The sequence below is a fragment of the Papaver somniferum genome, chromosome 5 (genome assembly GCF_003573695.1).
Source record: "Papaver somniferum cultivar HN1 chromosome 5, ASM357369v1, whole genome shotgun sequence".
In the NCBI taxonomy this organism is placed as follows: domain Eukaryota; kingdom Viridiplantae; phylum Streptophyta; class Magnoliopsida; order Ranunculales; family Papaveraceae; genus Papaver; species Papaver somniferum.
Genome location: NC_039362.1, coordinates 43,600,210 through 43,619,663, shown reverse-complemented (window position 1 = coordinate 43,619,663; position 19,454 = coordinate 43,600,210). Strand labels below are relative to the sequence as shown.

At 35.8% G+C, this 19,454-nt stretch overlaps 1 protein-coding gene across 1 annotated transcript; it reads right to left on the bottom strand.

Moving 5' to 3' along the window:
* Positions 1-6,668: 6,668 nt before the first annotated feature.
* Positions 6,669-9,168, bottom strand: LOC113281477 (transcription termination factor MTERF5, chloroplastic-like). The gene is made up of 4 exons (XM_026530239.1): positions 8,939-9,168; positions 8,548-8,594; positions 8,183-8,395; positions 6,669-8,059 (listed from the first exon to the last, which is right to left on the bottom strand). Exons 1-4 carry the CDS (start codon positions 9,025-9,027, stop codon positions 6,948-6,950), a joined length of 1,461 nt encoding a protein of 486 aa, XP_026386024.1. The 5' UTR covers positions 9,028-9,168; the 3' UTR covers positions 6,669-6,947.
* Positions 9,169-19,454: the final 10,286 nt, after the last annotated feature.

Below are 19,454 nucleotides of genomic sequence, written 5' to 3'. Positions count from 1 at the left end.
TGTCAGGCGTCGCGAACCAAGACATGGCAACTACAATCTTGTATCACTAGACATAGAAGGGGAACTTGCTTCTATTAGTGGACTGATAGTTCCTAAATTTTACTTAGAAACTTTATTATAGAATATCTTCCATCGTAATTAGAATCATTATCTTATTGAAATATAAATTAGTCTATTGAACCTAGAGCCACAAATTTTAGTAGTAGAAAGCCATATAAGTTTGTGCTTTGTTTTTTGTTGTTTTTGCGCTTAGACAAGAGATAGGATTTTTCTTTAAGGTGGGGAGTTTCTGAAAACCATAAGGATGGTTCAATTTTCGAGGACGAAAATCTTTAAGGTGGAGAGAATGTAAAGACCCTCAAGCTTGTCAACGCTATTAGACTAGTCAAGAGACGTCTTAGCCGCTAAATACTCGATTAGTTTAACATGAACGTTAATTAATAAGAATTGATCTAACAACGAACTAGATGCAAAACTAGTACCGCTGGATAGATCTCGAAAAATTATGCGAAATAGACTATTCGAACGTGTCAATCGGATACCAGACGAAGAAGATATCATCAGATGAGTATGAAGGGAAAAATGGTCTTTTCGATTATCGACCTGGCTGTCCATATCATTTAGGAGGGTGCCTTTATCACTTGACGTTGGTCTTATTTAACCAGACCGAGAAGATAACAAACTCTCGTACTTTCTCTTCTTCTTTATTCTTATTTCTTTTTCTTCTTTCCTTCTTCTTTCTTCTTTTTCTTCTTCTTTCTGTTTTTCTTCCTCTTCTCTTCTGGTGATCTGAAGTCAAGAGGATTAAGTGAGATTTGTGTGTTTGATTCATGAAAAGCCTTGTAACTTGATGAATCGAGGAAGTTGGTGTTAATACTGAAACTGATTGAGTTTCGGGAAAAGAAGGAATTAACGTTGCTGCTAATAGAAGTTAGGGTTTATACGAAAAAGCTCAGAGAAGGATCAAGAGATAAATTGATGCTCTAAGATCAGGAATTGAGATGGGTTTACGTTTGATTGGGTGATATGAAGTCGTTTTGATGAAGAATCAGTGAGTTAGGGTTTGTAAGAAATTCAGAGAGGCTGTAGAAGATGAAATCGAAGGTTTGGAAGATTAATTGGAGATGGGTATGACGTGAATAAGAGTATGACTGAAGCTGTTAACAGAAATTAGGGTTTCTCTATAAATCAAAGATGGTGACGAAGATTGATGGGTTGCTGAAGTGAATTCAATTGCTTGAGTTGAACTAATATAAGGTAATGAATTTCTTGAACTTCTCGGCTAAAGTTATTATGTTCACTTTTGAGTTTTAATGATTATGATTAGAACTGTGGTTGTTTGTGAAGATGATGTTTGAGCTAGATGAATCTGGTGTTCGAAGGTTTGAGAAGAAAACAAACTTGAATTGTGTGTTTGAGACAGGGAGAATGGTGTTACTGAATTTATAGGTTGTGCAGGAAGAGACTAAAAGGGGGCATTGGGTTGAGCTACAGTTGTAGATGTTGGATTTGATTTGGTGGTGAACTGAATACGGAGTGCAGGTAGAATGAGATGGTGTTGTTGTCTGTGTTTATGCTAATTGTAGGGGTTATGAATTGGTTTAGATGAATGATGGTGATGATGTATGTGTCGAGGATTACTTGCACTGGTAGTGATGATGTTGTTGAATCTGATGGTGATGTTATTAGTTGAAGTTGGAATTGTTACTGGTGCTAAGATTTAGTTGCAGGTGATGTTGTTTTGGTAAATACAAGGTCATGAAGTGGTTAAGGGAGTTGTTATTGATCTGAGTTGCAGATGTGATAATTGAGGCATGTGGTATGTGATAATTGAGCTTTGCTCAGCTGGTAGTGGTGGTAAGCTGTAGGTGTGGTTGCTGGATATGGAATGAATTTTGATTGTTGTGTGAGTTGCAGTTAAGGTCTAGATGTATGTAGTGAACTGGTGTTGAGAGATGTTGGTAAATTGCAGGAGGGAATGTTGAGCTGAATTCATTTGAAGTAATCTGTGATTTGTGTAGAACTCTTGGAGTTGGTTTGTGCAGTTAAGTTGTATAAGCTGAGTTGGTTGTAATGCTGTCATAGCAAAGGGTTTAGTGAAAGCTGAAATTGCAGGTAAACTTAGTTTATATTTGTAAACGAAAATTGAAGTTATTTAAGAATGAATCATTTAATCCTGTAATGTTAATCAAGAAGCTGAGAATGTAAGAAATAGAGTTGAGGTTAGTCTGCAATAGAAGTTACCTGTTTGTCATCCCAGTCAGATTATCTGACTTAATTTGTTTAGCTGACTCGGGTAGTCTGACTGAGTTAACTGAGTAGACCAGGACCAGACTTGACCGAGTTAACCCTGTGTGTTGACCTTAACAAGTAGACCGTTGACTTTGACCTGGACTTAGACATTGACAGTTAATTGACTTTTTTGACTGTTAGAGACCGTCAGTTGACCCTAGTGGACCGGGCCTTAGATTAAGGGGATGGTTTATTGGGCTTGGGATTAGTGCTATGTCTTCTCAGTTTGATACTTTGGATCCTTATGGTACGAATTAACCTTTGGTTTCTTCTATAAAATTGTAGATATTCATAAAACTAAGTTAACGGACTATAGATTCAACCTAATTGAATTAGTAAACTTTAGATAAGCTAAAGACAGATAATAGATAGGCTTAGAACCATTAGATAGACTTGTTGAGCCATTGTGGCTAGATCTTTAGAGTTTTTGTGTGATTAACGGTTAGTTATTAACAACGATCGATTCAAAGGATGATCCAGTGGATCGTGGATCTCGAGGTAGGAGTGGCCTGTCATCAAAAGAGGTGGGAATTTATATTAAACTCTTTTGTGATCATTGTTTTTTTCTTTTACAAGAGTTTATGTTTATCAAATTCATGCATTATCTGGTTGTGCTTTCAATGCATTTTTAATTGAAATTCTGAAAGTTTTGTTGATTTCTTTAATCTTTCCATGGTCTGGAAAGGAGTTGTAATGCTTTGTTTGTCTCTTTGAATTGTTTGGGAAATAAGAATTTCCAATTTGGATGCTTGGAAAATAAGATTTTCCATTTGTGGTATATAGGGTACTGCTCCTTCATTTATACCTACTTACTTTCAGTTTTTATGCAATGGCTAGGGCGATACACCGCAATATTATTATTGAGTGTGGTTAGCACAAATATTATACATTGTTTGACGAAGGAGTTAGTTCCATATACATGATTGTTTAAGTCTGTGAATTGGTTGCCTTTCAATGTTTAGGAAAAACATGTACTGTTTTCTAGATCATTTCAGTGATTACTTGAAAGTTAAATGTTATTCCTACTGGGCACCCCTTTTAGGGATGATGTGTTCACCCATTCCCACTTTCAGTTTCAGAGACAGATTAGAGTTGCGCAGCGGAAGCTTCGAGGAGTTGAGTTCGTTAGTTTGGTTAACGTCGGCCATGTTTATATTTGTAAACCAAACGACTATTATATGTATCATTTGCGAGGATTTCTTGTATATATATATTTCAGAGCGGGGCTAGTTTGGGTTAAGTTTTGTAGCAGATTTCTTAATTGAATGTTTAAGTAAACGATTTAGATTTTTAATGCCTCTTTATTTAGTTAATCTCTTGGATTAGTCAGCCGCTAGCTTTGGGGACGCTACAAGTAACTATCCCAGAAGCACATCATGATAATGCAAATCAGTCGACGATACGCTTAAAGCGTGGAAGAACTCTTGGTGCAAAGGATTCAGTTCCGCGGAAAAAGAGATCAGTAGTTGGCATTCCGGAAAAAGCCATTCTCTCTGAAACATTGATTGATCAATCAGATACTGATACAAAGTTGCACCTGAAGAGGCACATGTACCTCAAAACAATGAGATCTCTATAAACTATGTTGGTACAAGACAAAACTGGGAAAGGAGTACGATTATTCCTGATAAATTTGCTTTTACAGTTGCAACGGATGTCATAGAAAATATTGATGATCCCGAACCATAATTTATAGATGAATGTCGACGTAGAAAAGACTGGCCAATGTGGATCTATGCAATCCAAGCAGAGTTCAACTCATTGACTAAACGGAAAGTTCTTGGTCCAGTTGTTGAAACTCCTGAAAATGTAAAAGCCGTTGGGTACAAATGGGTATTTGTACGAAAGCGTAATGAGAAAAATGAAATTGTGAGATACAAATCTCGACTCGTTGCATAAGGTTTTTCACAAAGACCTGGTATTGATTACCAAGAAACCCATTCTCCAGTGATGGATGCCATCACATTTCTGTTTCTAATTAGTTTGGCAGCTTCAGAAAAGCTTGAAATGCGTCTTATGGATGTCGTCACAGCTTATCTTTATGGGTCACTTGATACTGACATTTATATGAAAGTCCCTGTAAGATTTCGTATACCTGAAGCAAACAATTCCAAACAACGAAGTCTATACTCAATAAAACTTCAAAGAGCTTTGTATGGATTAAAGCAATCTGAGAGAATGTGGTATAATCGCCTCAGTGAATACTTATTATAAGAGGGATATACTAATAATACTATTTGTCCATGTGTTTTCATCAAGAAGTCCAGTTCTGGATTTGCTATTATTGTAATATACGTTGATGATCTGAATCTCTTCGGAACTCTAGAAGAACTCTCCGAAACCGCTGCTTATTTGCGAAAGGAATTTGAGATGAAAGATCTTGGTAAAACCAAATATTGTCTTGGTTTACAAATTGAGCATGTCTCAAATGGGATATTTTTCCATCAATCTACTTATACAGAAAAAATATTAAAACGCTTTTATATGGAGACAAAGCACACACGTTGAGTTCCCCGATGGTCGTGAGATCACTTGATGTGAATAAAGACCCATTTCGTCCTAAAAAGATGGCGAAGAACTCCTTGGTCCAAAAGTGTCATATTTAAGTGCAATTGGTGCTCTTATGTATCTTGCAAATTGTACAAGGCCTGACATTGCCTTTTCAGTTAATTTACTAGATAGATACAGTTCTGATCCAACTTTAAGACACTGGAATGGCGTGTAGCACTTATTTCGATATCTTAGTGGTACTATTGATTTAGGTTTATTTTACCCTTATGGATCTGAATCAAAACTAATTGGGCATGGAGATGCAGGTTATATTTCTGATCCACACAAAGGGCGATCACAAACTGGGTATTTGTTCATTTATGGAGATACGGCTATATCTTGGCGGTCAGTAAAGCAAACCATTGCAGCTACCTCCACAAATCATTCTGAGTTATTAGAATTCCATGAAGAAAGTCGTGAATGTGTTTGGTTAAGGTCAGTAATACATAATATTCAAGAATCATGTGGACTTCGTTCGGTTAAAGACTCTCCAACAGTATTGTACGAAGACAACACTGCTTGCATTGCACAACTAAAGGAAGGTTTCATCAACGGTGATCGGATAAAGCATATATCTCCGAAATTTTTCTTCGCACATGATCTACAGAAGGATGGTGAGATTGATATTCAACAAGTACGTTCAAGTTACAATCTAGCAGACCTCTTCACCAAAGCATTACCTACTTCAACATTCAAGTAATTGGTTCACAAGATTGGAATGCGTAGTCTTAAAGATTTGTAATTCAAGATTTGCTGAAGCATCCATCAGGGGGAGCATCTTTGTAAAATGTACTTTATTGGATTTATCGTACTGTACTCTTTTTCCTTCGTCAAGGTTTTATCCCACTGGGTTTTCTAAGTCTCATTTTCATGTTTTACTCTCTTGAGTTTTCCTGACATATTATAGTGACTTAGACACAGTGGTCATCAGGGAGAGTGTTATAAACGTCTATTTATGCTAATAATATCTAGGATAAATCCTGTTTATTACCGGATGTCCTTGTGTCTATCCCTATAAATAGAGGCTGTAATATTTATCTATTCTCTACATTGAATAAGAATTCTTCCTCTCCTTCTCTACTTTTCTATCTTTTACATTAAAAAAAAGGATCTCCGGTTATTGTTTCTTAATGGATGGACCTGATATTACATAGGCCCGTAATATACTATCTATTACGCTAAATAGTTATAGATAATATAGGTTGACTTAATGTCGCAGGAAATGCCAGTGTGTGAAACTGCAACTAAAAGCGGAGCTGACTATACATATAGCCTGTGCCATTTGCAATGTTTGTTAGAGCAAGGGCTATGAAGTGAGTGTTCTCATTCAATATGAATGAGTATCACTGGATTTGATCAAATTAGATGCTACAATGGAGTGAGAGTACACACTCATTCATCAATAATCACTCATGCAGTCACTGGAACGAATGAGTGGGCGAAAGGGGAGACTAAGCGGCTGATTTTTGACCGTCTGGAAAAAAAAAACACATTGAACAGCTAAAAATCTGCCTCCCAAACCTATTTTTAGAGTTTTATTAATTTAAAACTCTTAGATACGGGACCCACAATTAGGTTTTATTATTAAAAAAGAGAAAAAAACTACGAGGAAGCATATGTTTAGCCGTTTGGAGAGAAAAATTCTCTCCAAGCGGATAAAGATTAGCCGCTTAGTCTATAAATTTAGACTCCCATGGACAGAAAACACTCTTTCACTCAGTCTCTCACTCAGTTTGGCAGTGAATGAGCGTTAAAAACACTCACTCCATAGCCCTTGCTCTTAGGCGTTGTGTATTAGATCCGAAAACAAATGTATTCGAGAATCGAGACGGTCAATGCTGATTACACTGTGATATAGCCCGTACCATTTTGGCACGTGTCATTCCCTAGTAATTATACGTTGAAGGTATTCAGTGGAGTTTCTTGTTCAAGGGACACTATTTCAATGAAAGTAGGGTTTTTGTTGTTTTTCTTGATCAGTATTCATCCATTTCAACCCATTTTGATTCATCAAAAGAATGTAACTACTAATAATATCTACAAAAAAACTACAGCTTCAACTCTTCCATGCTTGAACCAAGATCGACGTCGTTGTTTTCTGAGTTTTACGTGGATGACGGTGATGCTGCCTCCTCTTGATCATCAAGCATTTTCTTCACTCTCTTCTTCAAAACTTTGTTAAAATCAGCTTCAGAAACAGATAATATCTGGTTCAGTAACAACTTCGCACCGCTTCCCTTCACTTGTGCATATCTTGGTTTAATCCTCTCTTCTAAGCTGTAGCCAAAGAACTGAGGAAATTTTACCAGCTCCGACTTCTGATATCCCATTGTTAAAAAGTACTCCCACTTGGGTACTATGTTTTCCTCCAAGCTAAAAGTGTACAGAGCTCCATATCTCGAAGCCATGGTTCCTATCTCCGCCATAGTGTATCCCTTCCCCAAGAAAAACTCTGTTAAGGGCTTCAAGTTTGCCTCAATACTTAGACCAAAAGTCTGTGGCGCTCTGTACACAAGGACAGCAACGTCAACACCCATAGACTGGAAGTACTCAGCAGTAGGACGAAGATTATCTTCTACGCTATAACTTATAATGTGCGGGCAACGTGTGAGTATCTTCCCGATGTTTTCTGCTGTGAGACCCAACTCATAGAGGAATTCTACAGTTGCTTTGACCTTCTGTCTGCTGTATGTGAGCAATGCTGGGAACCTGTAAATAACCTTTGCCCATTGTTTCTTATCCACACCCAAGTTCTCTAAAAATATCATTGTAGGTATTAAGTTCTCAGAGAGACTGATCCCACACAACTGTGGCCTTTTGTTAAGAATGGTTGGGATATCTGTTCGTTTTACCCCGAGATCAAGGAGAAATTCAACAACAGGCTTGATTTTCCCCTCCAAACTGTAGTAAGCAAAAGCTGGGAATTTACGGGCCATTAACTTGATCTGGTCAAGTTCCAATCCTAGGTCTACGAGATAAAGGACTTGTGGCGGAAGTTGACCATCGGCACCTATCTCACTAACACGAGCCATGGCTTTAAGTTTCTTGGAGTTGAGAGATGGACTGACAGGAGTAGGCGAGATTTTTGGTTTTTCTGCGCCAGGTGGATCCGGGTAGTTCTCAACCATTTCAACCAAAATTTCTCCGTGTTCTTCGAGAAGTGATTCAAGGTAAGGAATAAGTGTGTCCCTAATCTCAAGCGTGCTTAGCTCTCTTCCTGTGGAACCAAGGTGAACTCGGATTAGTTTTATCGAGGTCGAAAGGGTTCAGCTTGGATTTTATTTCTACCCGTACAAATAAAAGTAAAAACCAAAAACTAAAATATTGTTGGAAATCGAACCTACTAGATATCGAGTCTTATGAGCAGCATGGAGCTTTAATATGAGATGCTCAATGAAATGCTCAGATGTATTGATGGTCCTTGAAGCAACTGCATTGCTCAACCCTTGTTTTCTTAAAAACAAATTCAAAACAGCCTTCGCTTCTTCTTTCTCCGCTGTTAGCAGGGTTGCAGGTACTGTTCTGACGTTGAACCCATCTACCCCAGGTTCAACTGATATGACAACCAAGCAAAAACATGGTGAGTATAACTTTCGAACAACAGATACACATGTACGTCAATGTAAATTAATGCTTTGCATTATGGTTGGTATTGCATGCTTTTGATGAAAACAATAGCTACAAAGTAGAGAAAAGCTTGCTTACCATACTCTGCTCGACACAAGTGTTGCCGTGGAAAACAAATTCCGGTCCTGATAGAAATAAAAACAACAAACAATTACTTCTCTTGGCTCAACAACCCACTAATTTCCAAATAAACGAAGTGTTCGTGTACCCTTACAGCTTTTACCACTAGAACTCTAATTGGAAAATTCAAAGTTTACAACAATAAACTTCGCCATAAAACTCATACAGTACCCGTTTCCACACATACAATGAAGTTCTTAGGTGCATTTTGACATATACTTGAAGTGCCAAAACATTAGTCTCACTATATAAGCAAAAAGAAAAAAAACAGAAAAAAAAAACAAATCCTAAACCCAAACAAATGATAGTGTACCAACTACAAATAACTAAGGAAGTAAAGAACAAGTACCTTGTGACTGTAAAACATGGTTGTCTTAATACAGTACTTCTAAATACAAGCTTATTAGGACTCTGATAAATAGTGGAAGATGCTCTCATCTTTTTACTTTCTCTTTCTATCTCTCTCTACAGCTTTTTTGATTCTTTCAGAATGTAAAACAACATCAGACTTTCTTATAAATGGGGGTTTCTAGAATGTTGTTTTGAGATTTTTTTCAGAGATGAGAAATGAGGGAAATATTCAAGGATATGATCTTCTCAAATATCTGAGGATATGAGGGTAGGTATGTGAAGGTAACAGTGACGTGTGTGTTGCACGTGATATAAACAGTAATTTTGAGATTGACATGGTATTTCTCTATGCTGGACTGGACCCATAATGGAGGCTTGAGCTGGAATATTGGGCCTTCACAAACCCATGATTACAGGTAATAGCCCTGTAGTACCTATAACTTGGTAATTCTGTCAAGAGCTATATGTTGAAAAGAATATTAGTCACCATGATAGAGTTGTCGATCTTACTAATTAGTTGAATACATGGTTAACTATTCAGAGAGATTTTTACAGGCAGGAGGCTGGTGACAACTACTCCACATGTTGTGATGATAAAACTAGATATTTTTACACTCTTGCTGAAATAAGAATGTTCAGAAATACATTGATGTTCTTTGTGATTCTAACGATATTTGGTGTAAAGACAGGGATGAAGCCGTTGATCTCCTTAATACTTCATTTTAGTAATGTAAATAACAATATTAATCATGTTTCTTATAGTAATATACTTTTGATGTCATTCCTTCTGTTATTCCTAATGAGGATAATATTATATATTCTGACTTCTAGTCCTACTAGTGATGAGATTCATGCTACAGTGAAAGATATGCCAATCTGGAGCTCCCTAGGTCCAGATGATTTTCAAGCTGGCTTTTACCAAACTCAGTTGCACCTTGTTGGTAAGGACATTATTGATATGGTTCAAACTTTAGTTGTTTATGGATCCATGCTTAGCCTATTTCCTTAATTCTTAAACCCAATGAAGCCAAGTCCCATGTGGACTTTAGGCCTACATGATCGCGGAACACCACCTATAAGATTGTGTCTAAGATTATACCGAATAAAATTAAACCACTGCTTAAGAAACTCATTTCGCCTTTTCAAGTTGCATTTGTTCCTAGTAGACACATGAAAACATCATTGTTACTCATGATTTGGTACATACTATGAATCATAAGGATGGATTTAAGTAGTGGTACTATGACCTTAAAACTTGATCTTTCAAATGCCTTTGACAGATTGGAGTGGCCCTTTTTACTTAAGGTTTTAAAGAAGTTTGGCTTTTGCAATGATTTATATATGCGGTCTAATTAGTTAACGTTTTTTCCCCAACTAACATATCTCTCTTGTTGAAAGGTTCACCTTGCAAGAAAATTTTGCCAGCTAGAGGTATAAGACAAGCGGATCTTTTATCCTCTTTTTTATTTATACTGGATATGGAGTATTTTTACACAAATTTCATGTTAGATGAGTATAATAATGTCATCTTACAGGTATAAAGGATGCTAGGAGAGATCTCATAATTTCTCATTTGCTCTTTGCGGATGATATTCTCATCTTTGTAAAAGCATATATGCATAATGTTGGAGGCATTCTGAATCTTTTAGAGAATTTTGGTCATTGATCAGGTCAGTTGCTTAATTTTAATAAATCATGTGTTTACTTTAGTAAAAATTTGAGTCATGGTGCTTGTAGTGGTCTAGTTAAAGCAATAAATATGTCAATGACTATAGATTCTGAGAAGTATCTAGGGGTCCCCTCCTTTTATGTCAAAATAAAACACATTCTTTTGATCCAATCATACAATCTTTTAAGGCTAGACCTAAGAACTGGAAGTTCATCAAATACATCTTTCAATTTCTCTAAAACCATTCCCAACTGTTATCATAAGAGATAAGAGCAAACGCCAACGGGTAAAATCCTAAAAGAGGTTAAAACAAGAGAAAATGAAAACGTTAATACAAGGCACAAAAGAAAAAGAAAACAGAAAAATATATAACATAAAATGAAGTAGATTTATCAGAAAATGAACAAGAGTGCACAATTCGACGTACAACACAAACATATAAGAAACCAGAGGCGTTGCAAAATAAAGTGTACTTACTAACTTTTGTTCACATTCACACAATTTGCACCCATTAAACCTTTTAAAACCAACCAGTAAGGAAAATAGTGTCATGTATATTATAGGACTAATATATTTACAACTCTATCTAGAAACATCAAAAATAAAATATGAAAAACCTCATGAATTATCTTGATTGCTCATCAAGCTGAAAATCCACTTAACCACAGGATTAGATTCCTTATGAGTCAGGACTCTGAATATACTACACTAAATCATAGTACGATCTCTCGTTGTCTTCAAAATATTTATTCAAATACAACCTCATTTCCTCTATGAGCACGATACTTAATGTTAGAACCTTAAGTCTTCTTAAAATTTGATCTGCTTACATTTGAAACTTAGTTAGTTGTACTTACAGCACCCGTTATTAAATGTTGGACTAGTTTGTTGTTGCTGGTGAACTATAATTTTTTTAATCTGACGCCACTATTGTGAACATCATTCAAATATTTCTGAGAAAAGTGAGATTCATTATAACCATTTACAAGAAGAAAGTGAATCTTTATAAACAACCAACATTCTTACATTTTATAATATATTGATCTTTGTCATTCTTCTGAATCATCACCCTGTAACTAGAGATTAAACAACATTTCAGAACTGCAAATCTAATAACCACAATACCGTTACTAAACTCTTCGTGTGCCTTGTCAAAAATGTGAACCCATCATCTGAAAATAAGAGTTTTAGCTTGAAGTGTGGTATCATGAACAACCACTTCATCAAGCTTAGGAGTACCGGGAGAGCTTCCCCTTACACCATAATTTTTTTATTGTGAGATAACGACTTGGAACTATCTAGAAATACTACTTGCAAGCAAATTAACATGCAAATAGAAATCTTCACAATTATTCGCATAGGTAACAATAACAATCACTTGAAGAGATATATCCCCGAACACATGAATTTTGTAATTATTGTCCATAGAACTAAAAATTATACTCTCAGGGACGAATGACCCCCACTTCTCCTGCTTATATGAAATTGAATTCAATAAAGCAATCTTAATCTTCATATTAACACAAAAAAGAATGAAAACTTACCATGATATAAACTACATAAACAACCTAACCATACATGGTTAGATCATGCATATTACAAGAATTTAAAAATATAAATAAATACAACATAAAACAAAGATAAACAATAAAATGCATAAATAGTCAGAATATATAAATAAGTGCATAATAAGATGAATTATTACTACCACCATTCCAGATACTAACAACCTGAACCATCTAGTGATATATTATTACTAATCCAAAATCGAGACAGTCTTACCTAGTGAATTAAAAGTTGCACTGCTCACTATACGAAATCAGGGAATTTGTAACGTCGAAATAACGTTACTATATATTTACTGTAACATCAAACAAATGTTAGAGGTATGTCGTTATTATTAGTGTTACAATAATTTATCAACAGTCAATACCATTACAATAAAAATTATTAAATAACAGTTTCATTCGTTGGAGTAAATACACCAACGATTATCTAGTCAATACAAGATTAAACTGCTATCATTTTGTTGTAACAGATAGACGTTATTGCACATATCGTAATGATTAGCTTGTAATAGTTCGATGTAACATTTACTGTAACGACGATTTCGTGTGTAATGGATGACTTCTTTCCACCTGTCCTTCTTTGTAACGACTACAGTTGGAATTGTTTTTTAGTTCATTGTAATAGATCCGTTGTAACAATTATCGTAACGATTCAAACCGTGACAACTCAGTGTAACGGCTGGCATCTACCATGTGTAGAATATGTAAAGTAACGGCTTAAAAAGTTGATAATTGATTGTAACATTTTGGATATAACATCTTGTTGTAACGATAAGATTCGAAACAGCTGACTGTAACGTGTGACGTTCGCCACGTGCCGATCATTTATAACATGTAGACTAACGACTTTAGACGTTGACGATTGATTATAACAGTAATGAATTTTCCAGGTATCCTAGATTACTAACGGGTTTTATAACGTCGATTCGACGTTGATAAAAAATATATTTTTTTATGTTATAAATAAGATCCCATATTTGGACCATATAATACAATATAATCTGAACTTGGACCCTGTAATGCAATTCAATCTGAACCTGCAATGTAATTAATTTATGAAACTGCATTACGATTCATTTCTAAACCTGCAATGATGTATCTAAAACCCATAATTTATTCTCATTCTGCAAGATATACATTCTCATTCTGCAATATATACATTATCATTCCAACAACACAAGTAATTCATTCATTCAATAATTCTGGAATCCATACAACAACCAATTGAACCAAGGTTTGTCTCCTCATTCATTCACATACGTAAGTATATATGAGTGTAATTCTTATATTGAAAGAACTACTTAAGACTAAAAACATACATGGTTCTGTTAGAGCACTGCTCGATCGAACTCGCAAGCGTTGCTATCTCAAGCTTGTTTGTCAAATTTAGTTGATCAAAACTATAGTCTTGATTTCTAGTCTACTTATAGATATGTCTTGGATTAGGATAAAATGTGTAGTTGAGCTTTAGACTTCACGGTGTTCATCTATTGAAGACGAAGATCTACTGAGGAGAGCTTGGAACTTCATCAATAAAAGGTATGTGGAGAATATCTATTACTCAGAAGAATATTTTATTTTATCTCCTAATGAGACTAAGTCGTATAGCTGCATAGACTTTTATATTATACACATTTGATATTTCGAGATGAGCTATTTCTTGAAATATGTGTTGGAAGCTTTTTTCTTTAGCTACGTTCATCATATTCTTGACGAGTTTAGTTGGAAACAATTTATTTGTTGGAAACTAAATAATAAGCCAAAAGATGATCATGTGGAAATTGCCTTGAAAACATCTTTTGGCTTATTATTTAGTTTCAAGGCAATTTCCACATGATCATCTTTTGGCTTATTATTTCTATGAGATAGTGAATAATTGAACAACTCTATGTGGAACATAACTAGATTCTTTTTATTATCTTTCATGATTGATCATCATAGTTGATCTATATGTGTTAGATGAATGTGGTTAAGACAAAAGTGTTCATATGGCTAACTTCGGTTAACTGTCATTGAGCCAACTCAATATACACGTTTAGGTACGATTACCCATATCTAAATGAAGGTATATTTCATTTTTGTGTAACAAGCTAAGACCATCTAACGGTGGAGAGATATTGTTTTGGTTTTAAGCATACTTAGCTTGAATCTTAAATCAGGTTTTCATCTAGGGATGAATATTGAATGCTTTGTTACTGAGCTATCTTAGCTTTGATTGAAAGCAAACCCTGATTTGAAAGACTATATAAGGGATAACTCTAGAAACTGGAAAATCCAATCCCGACACTTTCCTGTGTCCTAGTTGCGACTAGAGTCGATTCTCCTTTAACCTAGGTTTTTCCGAAACCATTATAGGTTAACGACTTGAAGACTTCATTTGGGATTCGTGAAGCCATACCTAACTACTTTCTCTCTAGTGGCGTGTTCTTATCTTACTTGTTCTATCATATTGAGTATTATCTTCTCTAAGATTTGCTCGAGATTTATCTCCGATAGGTAAGATATAAAAGTAATCACAAATCTCTTCGTCTCATTCTTTGTGATTCCACAATAACTTCTTCTACTACCATATAGTTAAGTTATTATGATGTGATTTATATTTCTAGATGCTCTTCGGGAGTATAAGACCGGATTATCAATTGGTTCATGTTCACCTTGATTTATCAAAAGACAGAACAAAAACTTCATAGGTACTTTTGTGGGAGACAAACTTATCTATCAGAATAGACTTATTTGTGGTAGACATATTTGTTTATAAGTCTTCAACTTTGGGTCGTAGATACTCTTAGTTGTGGGTGAGATCAGCTAAGGGAATCAAGTGCGCAGAATCCGGCGTGGTTTTAGAGGCGTCAGGAATGCGACTGTACCTTAATCGGTGTGAGACTTGGTTATTTGGGTGTCGTGAGTCTCATTTCAGATTTTCGTGGCAAACAACTCCTATTCTAGTCATTTATCTTCAGATGTTCCAATTCAGTTGTACTTTCTACACAAGTATCAAAATAGTGTTATTATCCAGAAAATCGAGTATTAGCTAATATAAACATGGGCATAAAATATAGCATTTACGTGCTTATCACAAGGTGATGGTGAGTTCTCCCCACCTACATATGAATGTGTGTGTAGGAATACACCATCGAGCAAGCAAAGCTACGATACCAGGTACATCTATATGAATACTTCTCCAGACGCTCTAATAGCTTCGGTGACCTGTGCATCGTTCAACATCTTTCTGACATGGTCATAACCAAGCATATGTCTCGTCCATCCAGAAAATTCAGGCAAGGATTTTCTAGCAATCCTAAATTATATGATTGAAGCGGCATAATGGCCTCGTTGTAGACAGAATCGAGTGATGGCTTTCAGAGAAACCATCTTCATCTTATCACTTTCTCTGAATTTACAAGAAGATGGAAGTTATGTCCTTGGGGAAACTTTGTTGGGTTATACTGAACCACAAAGAATTCATCATCCATGTTCGGAGTGGTCTTAATCATGCTCTCATCTCCATCATTGGAAGCACAATCATAATAATCTTCTGACATCTCTACGGATCGGCTAGGAATGTATACTTCAATACATCATGCAAGGAGATGAAAACTCAAAAAATAAGCAAGGTGTCTAAATTCAAGAGTGATGATTTCAGAGGATGATTATATCGCAAAGTTGCATATATCGATTAAAAACGGCATAAACAAAGGAAAGGTAATGAAACCCTAATTGTTACCTGTTTACGGTTCAACCAACAACCAGTGGTGATAGCACAAGAGTTGATGCTACAAGGACCTCCTCTTTGCTGTACCAAAGTTGATTAAAGCACCTACGAAGACTTTTGAAGCACCGAAAGTCAAAAATACGGTATTTTGACCTAAATCTTCATTAATTCATAAAAAATACTAAAATAATTTTTCTTTCCATGGATGAAGCATCATGTTGCGACAAAAGAAAAAGGAAATAGGAAAATCAAGATTTTTTTTTTACCAGAAGTGGTCGGTGCCGACGCCGGAACTTGGTCGGCCGGCGGGATTTACTACTGGTGCTCGGTGGAAAAGGGAGAAGAGAAGAGGTGCTCTTGCTGCTGGTCGGTCGGTCATGGTGATGAGAGAAGGTGAAAAGATTAAAAGGGTTTTAATCCCTTTTATATGTATTATTAGGTTTTTCTATTTTCTGTCAAATTAGGATCCCTCTTTCAAGCAGCTCCCGTGCCATACACGGTCGACATGATCCTTCTACCACCAAAATCAGTGTGCCTTATCATTTTATGCTCTCCGGAAGATCCCCAGTCCTCATGTAAGAGCTCCTACGTCTGACTATTACTCTTTCAACGATCATTCAACATGATTGGAACATTATTGGATCAGAAATCATGGTAACATCTTACAACTGAGCCTATTTGTTCATTTTTCTTATGTCAGCAAAAAACAGTATTTATATGCATACTGCGAAACATGACTGTCCCACACTAAGCAGGGGACTTAATGTTGATGGTGGATTTTTAACGAAGGTCATATTCGTAAAATCACATCGGAAATCATATATCTCTGGTCGATATCGGAATTATAAGATATTTGTAGCTTCACAAGAGGTGAATCGCAGTTCTGTAATATCATGACAGTAATAATATATGACGGCGATATTAGGGTTTCTGAGGCAAAACTTTTAATATTCCATATATTTCATGATTAAAGTTGAAAGACTCAGCACATTTATTGAATTCGGAATTCATCTCTGGTGTCTGAGTTAACCCAAAATTACATATGATGCTGATCACATCATATTTGAAGGTCCTTAGACATGCGGCATGCTAGTGTTGCGCAACCTGTTAGTTACATTTAGTGATGTATTCATCAGTTGAATTCCTAGAGAAAATTTAATAATCAAACCCTAATATTCAATTACTCAGATCCTTGGCTTTTCTCAGCTGAATTCCATGGAATAGTAATGGATATTCACCTTTCGGGGATCTGGGGCACCCCGAGTAAGCCCCGAGCAAGAGGCACGGGTGTATTTAGTAATAATGCTCAAAACATCATCCAAAAACATGGAAGAACTAGGATTGGAAGTCTGATCAAAGAAGGAAAGGGAAGAGAGACAAAATAACCGATTCTGGTTCAAATTTCTCGAACCAGAAAACACATGCAGCACAATCGGTGTTTGTGACCAAAAACATCAACCGTTTCTAAACACAATCGGTTTACAAGTACATTAACATCATCCGATTCTGGGAAACCCAGAAAATTTTGATTTCAAAATTTTTGAGCGATTGCATGTTACTAGAACCTAGTTTAGAGGATTGGGTTAATACAAAAGTACCTGATTCGACCCATTTCCTCTTCAACCGTTGTGTTCTTCGATTTGTATCTTGTATCGAATTGCTTGACCAAATCCGGGATCTTGCGAACTAGGAAGAGTTCTGTTACTGGCTTGCTTCATTCTTTTCGTCATTTTATAGAAGAAAAACAACGATTAATCGTTTTTTGATCGGACGATGTTTTCGTTTCAATAAAGAAAAAAGAGGGAGAAAAATAATCTGTTTTTAAGTTAGTAATTGAATCTGATTTTAGTTTTAGGTTTTATTATTAAGAGTTAATGAGGGTAAATTGGTAGTATTAATATTTTTTAGAAGGTAAATTGGTAGTTCCAGCAAATTTAGACACCCATATCATTTCCTATTAGGTAGATGAGGTAATTTATAGGCCCCAAATATTCACACTAGGCCCCAAACTAGCCAGGTAAAATAACCTGTTTCCATGTGAAACCTGCCAACCACCACACATAAAAGACGGTGTATGTGTGCTTATGTAGAGATCACTAGAATATGACCCGTGTCGTAACGGCCCGGGATGTCGGTTGTTGTTATCCTTGGTTAATGTGGCCATAAGTTGTTTTTTTTTTGAAGAACGTGACCATCAAATTACTTACCAGAATTTTGACACTACTACACAATAAGATCTTAATACAATCAAGAACCATTGCCAATTGCTAAAAAAAAAGAATTTTTTTTAGTGGCATTTAGTACAGGACCAAATGACCGTTTTGTCAGAATGAAGGTTAAGGCTGAGAATATGACATTATAATAAAAAATACTTTGTCCTTCCAACTGGGTGCCTGATTTTAAACGCTGGTAGTCAGGTTCTTCTCGTATTCCGCCCCGTTTACGTGTTTTTGTTTGTATTGACTGAGTTGACTTCCTTCTAAATTTAGGAAATGCCTTTGTGTTCCATTGTTTGGTATTCTTCCAAGATGCCAAGAGAACGAAAAAAAGGTATCAATCTATATCCTCAATGTTTTTGCAAATCATTATCGTTTCCTAGGATGTCGACTAAAATAGTTACCTTAACGTTGTTGTTCCCGTACTTTCTTAATTAGTGTGCTACCTCAATGGATGTAACTTAACCTCAACTCCGGGACATGTACACGGTTTTTATTTCCTTGCTTTGAACTGCAAAATACTTCAATGGAAAATTTTACGCAAGACAGGTTGTAATCTTAGGTCTTCAATATATAAGAGCATATGATTTCGGGTAGTGAATACTCTGAAAGGACAATTTGTTTTAGTGATTGTTAAAGCTTACCGAAACCGAAACAAAAGTATTCGAAGTGTAAGGTATCCATAATAGAAGTGCTGACTCGTGTTGTGTACTTGCAACTTGCCGCTTATGTCAATGTAGTATGTACATATGAACAATTACAATAAAAATTACCGCCCTATGTTCATTCTCGACTTACTCACAATAGATTTTTTTTACCAGGCGTCGTACATACCCTTCCAGCACAAATCAAATACATCCTAAGGATATACATGCAATATGATTATCTTGAAAACTCTTTTCAAGAGATAAGAAGGTTATGGATGCTTGGAAATCATGCAATGCTTCGCCAAACATGTTTGACGAAGTATGTACCATGGATGCGAGAATGTTTCTCAGAGAGACTGATGGCAAGTATGAACTTATTGTCGGCATTGAATCCATGATGCTTTGCTACATATTTTGAAATAAATGAACTGGATAAGAAACAAAGAAAAAGAAAGAGTGAAACCTCACACCATATATCGTTTGGGTATGGTGAATTTCGTAATCATAGAAAGTCTGATAAGTTTGTTTCCAGTTTTCCTAAATTTTATGTGTTCCACCAAAAACATGAGTTTGCATTACATGTTTATTATTAAAGCAAACATACTAAACCTGCAAAGGAAAATGTATTTGAAATGTTTATAGTGAAAAAACTTAAGAACTTAATTACCTTGATGGAATGCTATTGTGAGAAAGTTGCATCTT

Excerpts from the sequence above, each read along its gene's own strand:
- LOC113281477 (XM_026530239.1), bottom strand. The coding sequence starts at position 9,027 with ATGAGAGCATCTTCCACTATTTATCAGAGTCCTAATAAGCTTGTATTT. Across the intron at positions 8,595-8,938 it reads CCATGTTTTACAGTCACAAG|GACCGGAATTTGTTTTCCAC; the intron begins GTACTTGTTCTT and ends TATTTCTATCAG. Across the intron at positions 8,396-8,547 it reads CTTGTGTCGAGCAGAGTATG|TTGAACCTGGGGTAGATGGG; the intron begins GTAAGCAAGCTT and ends TTGTCATATCAG.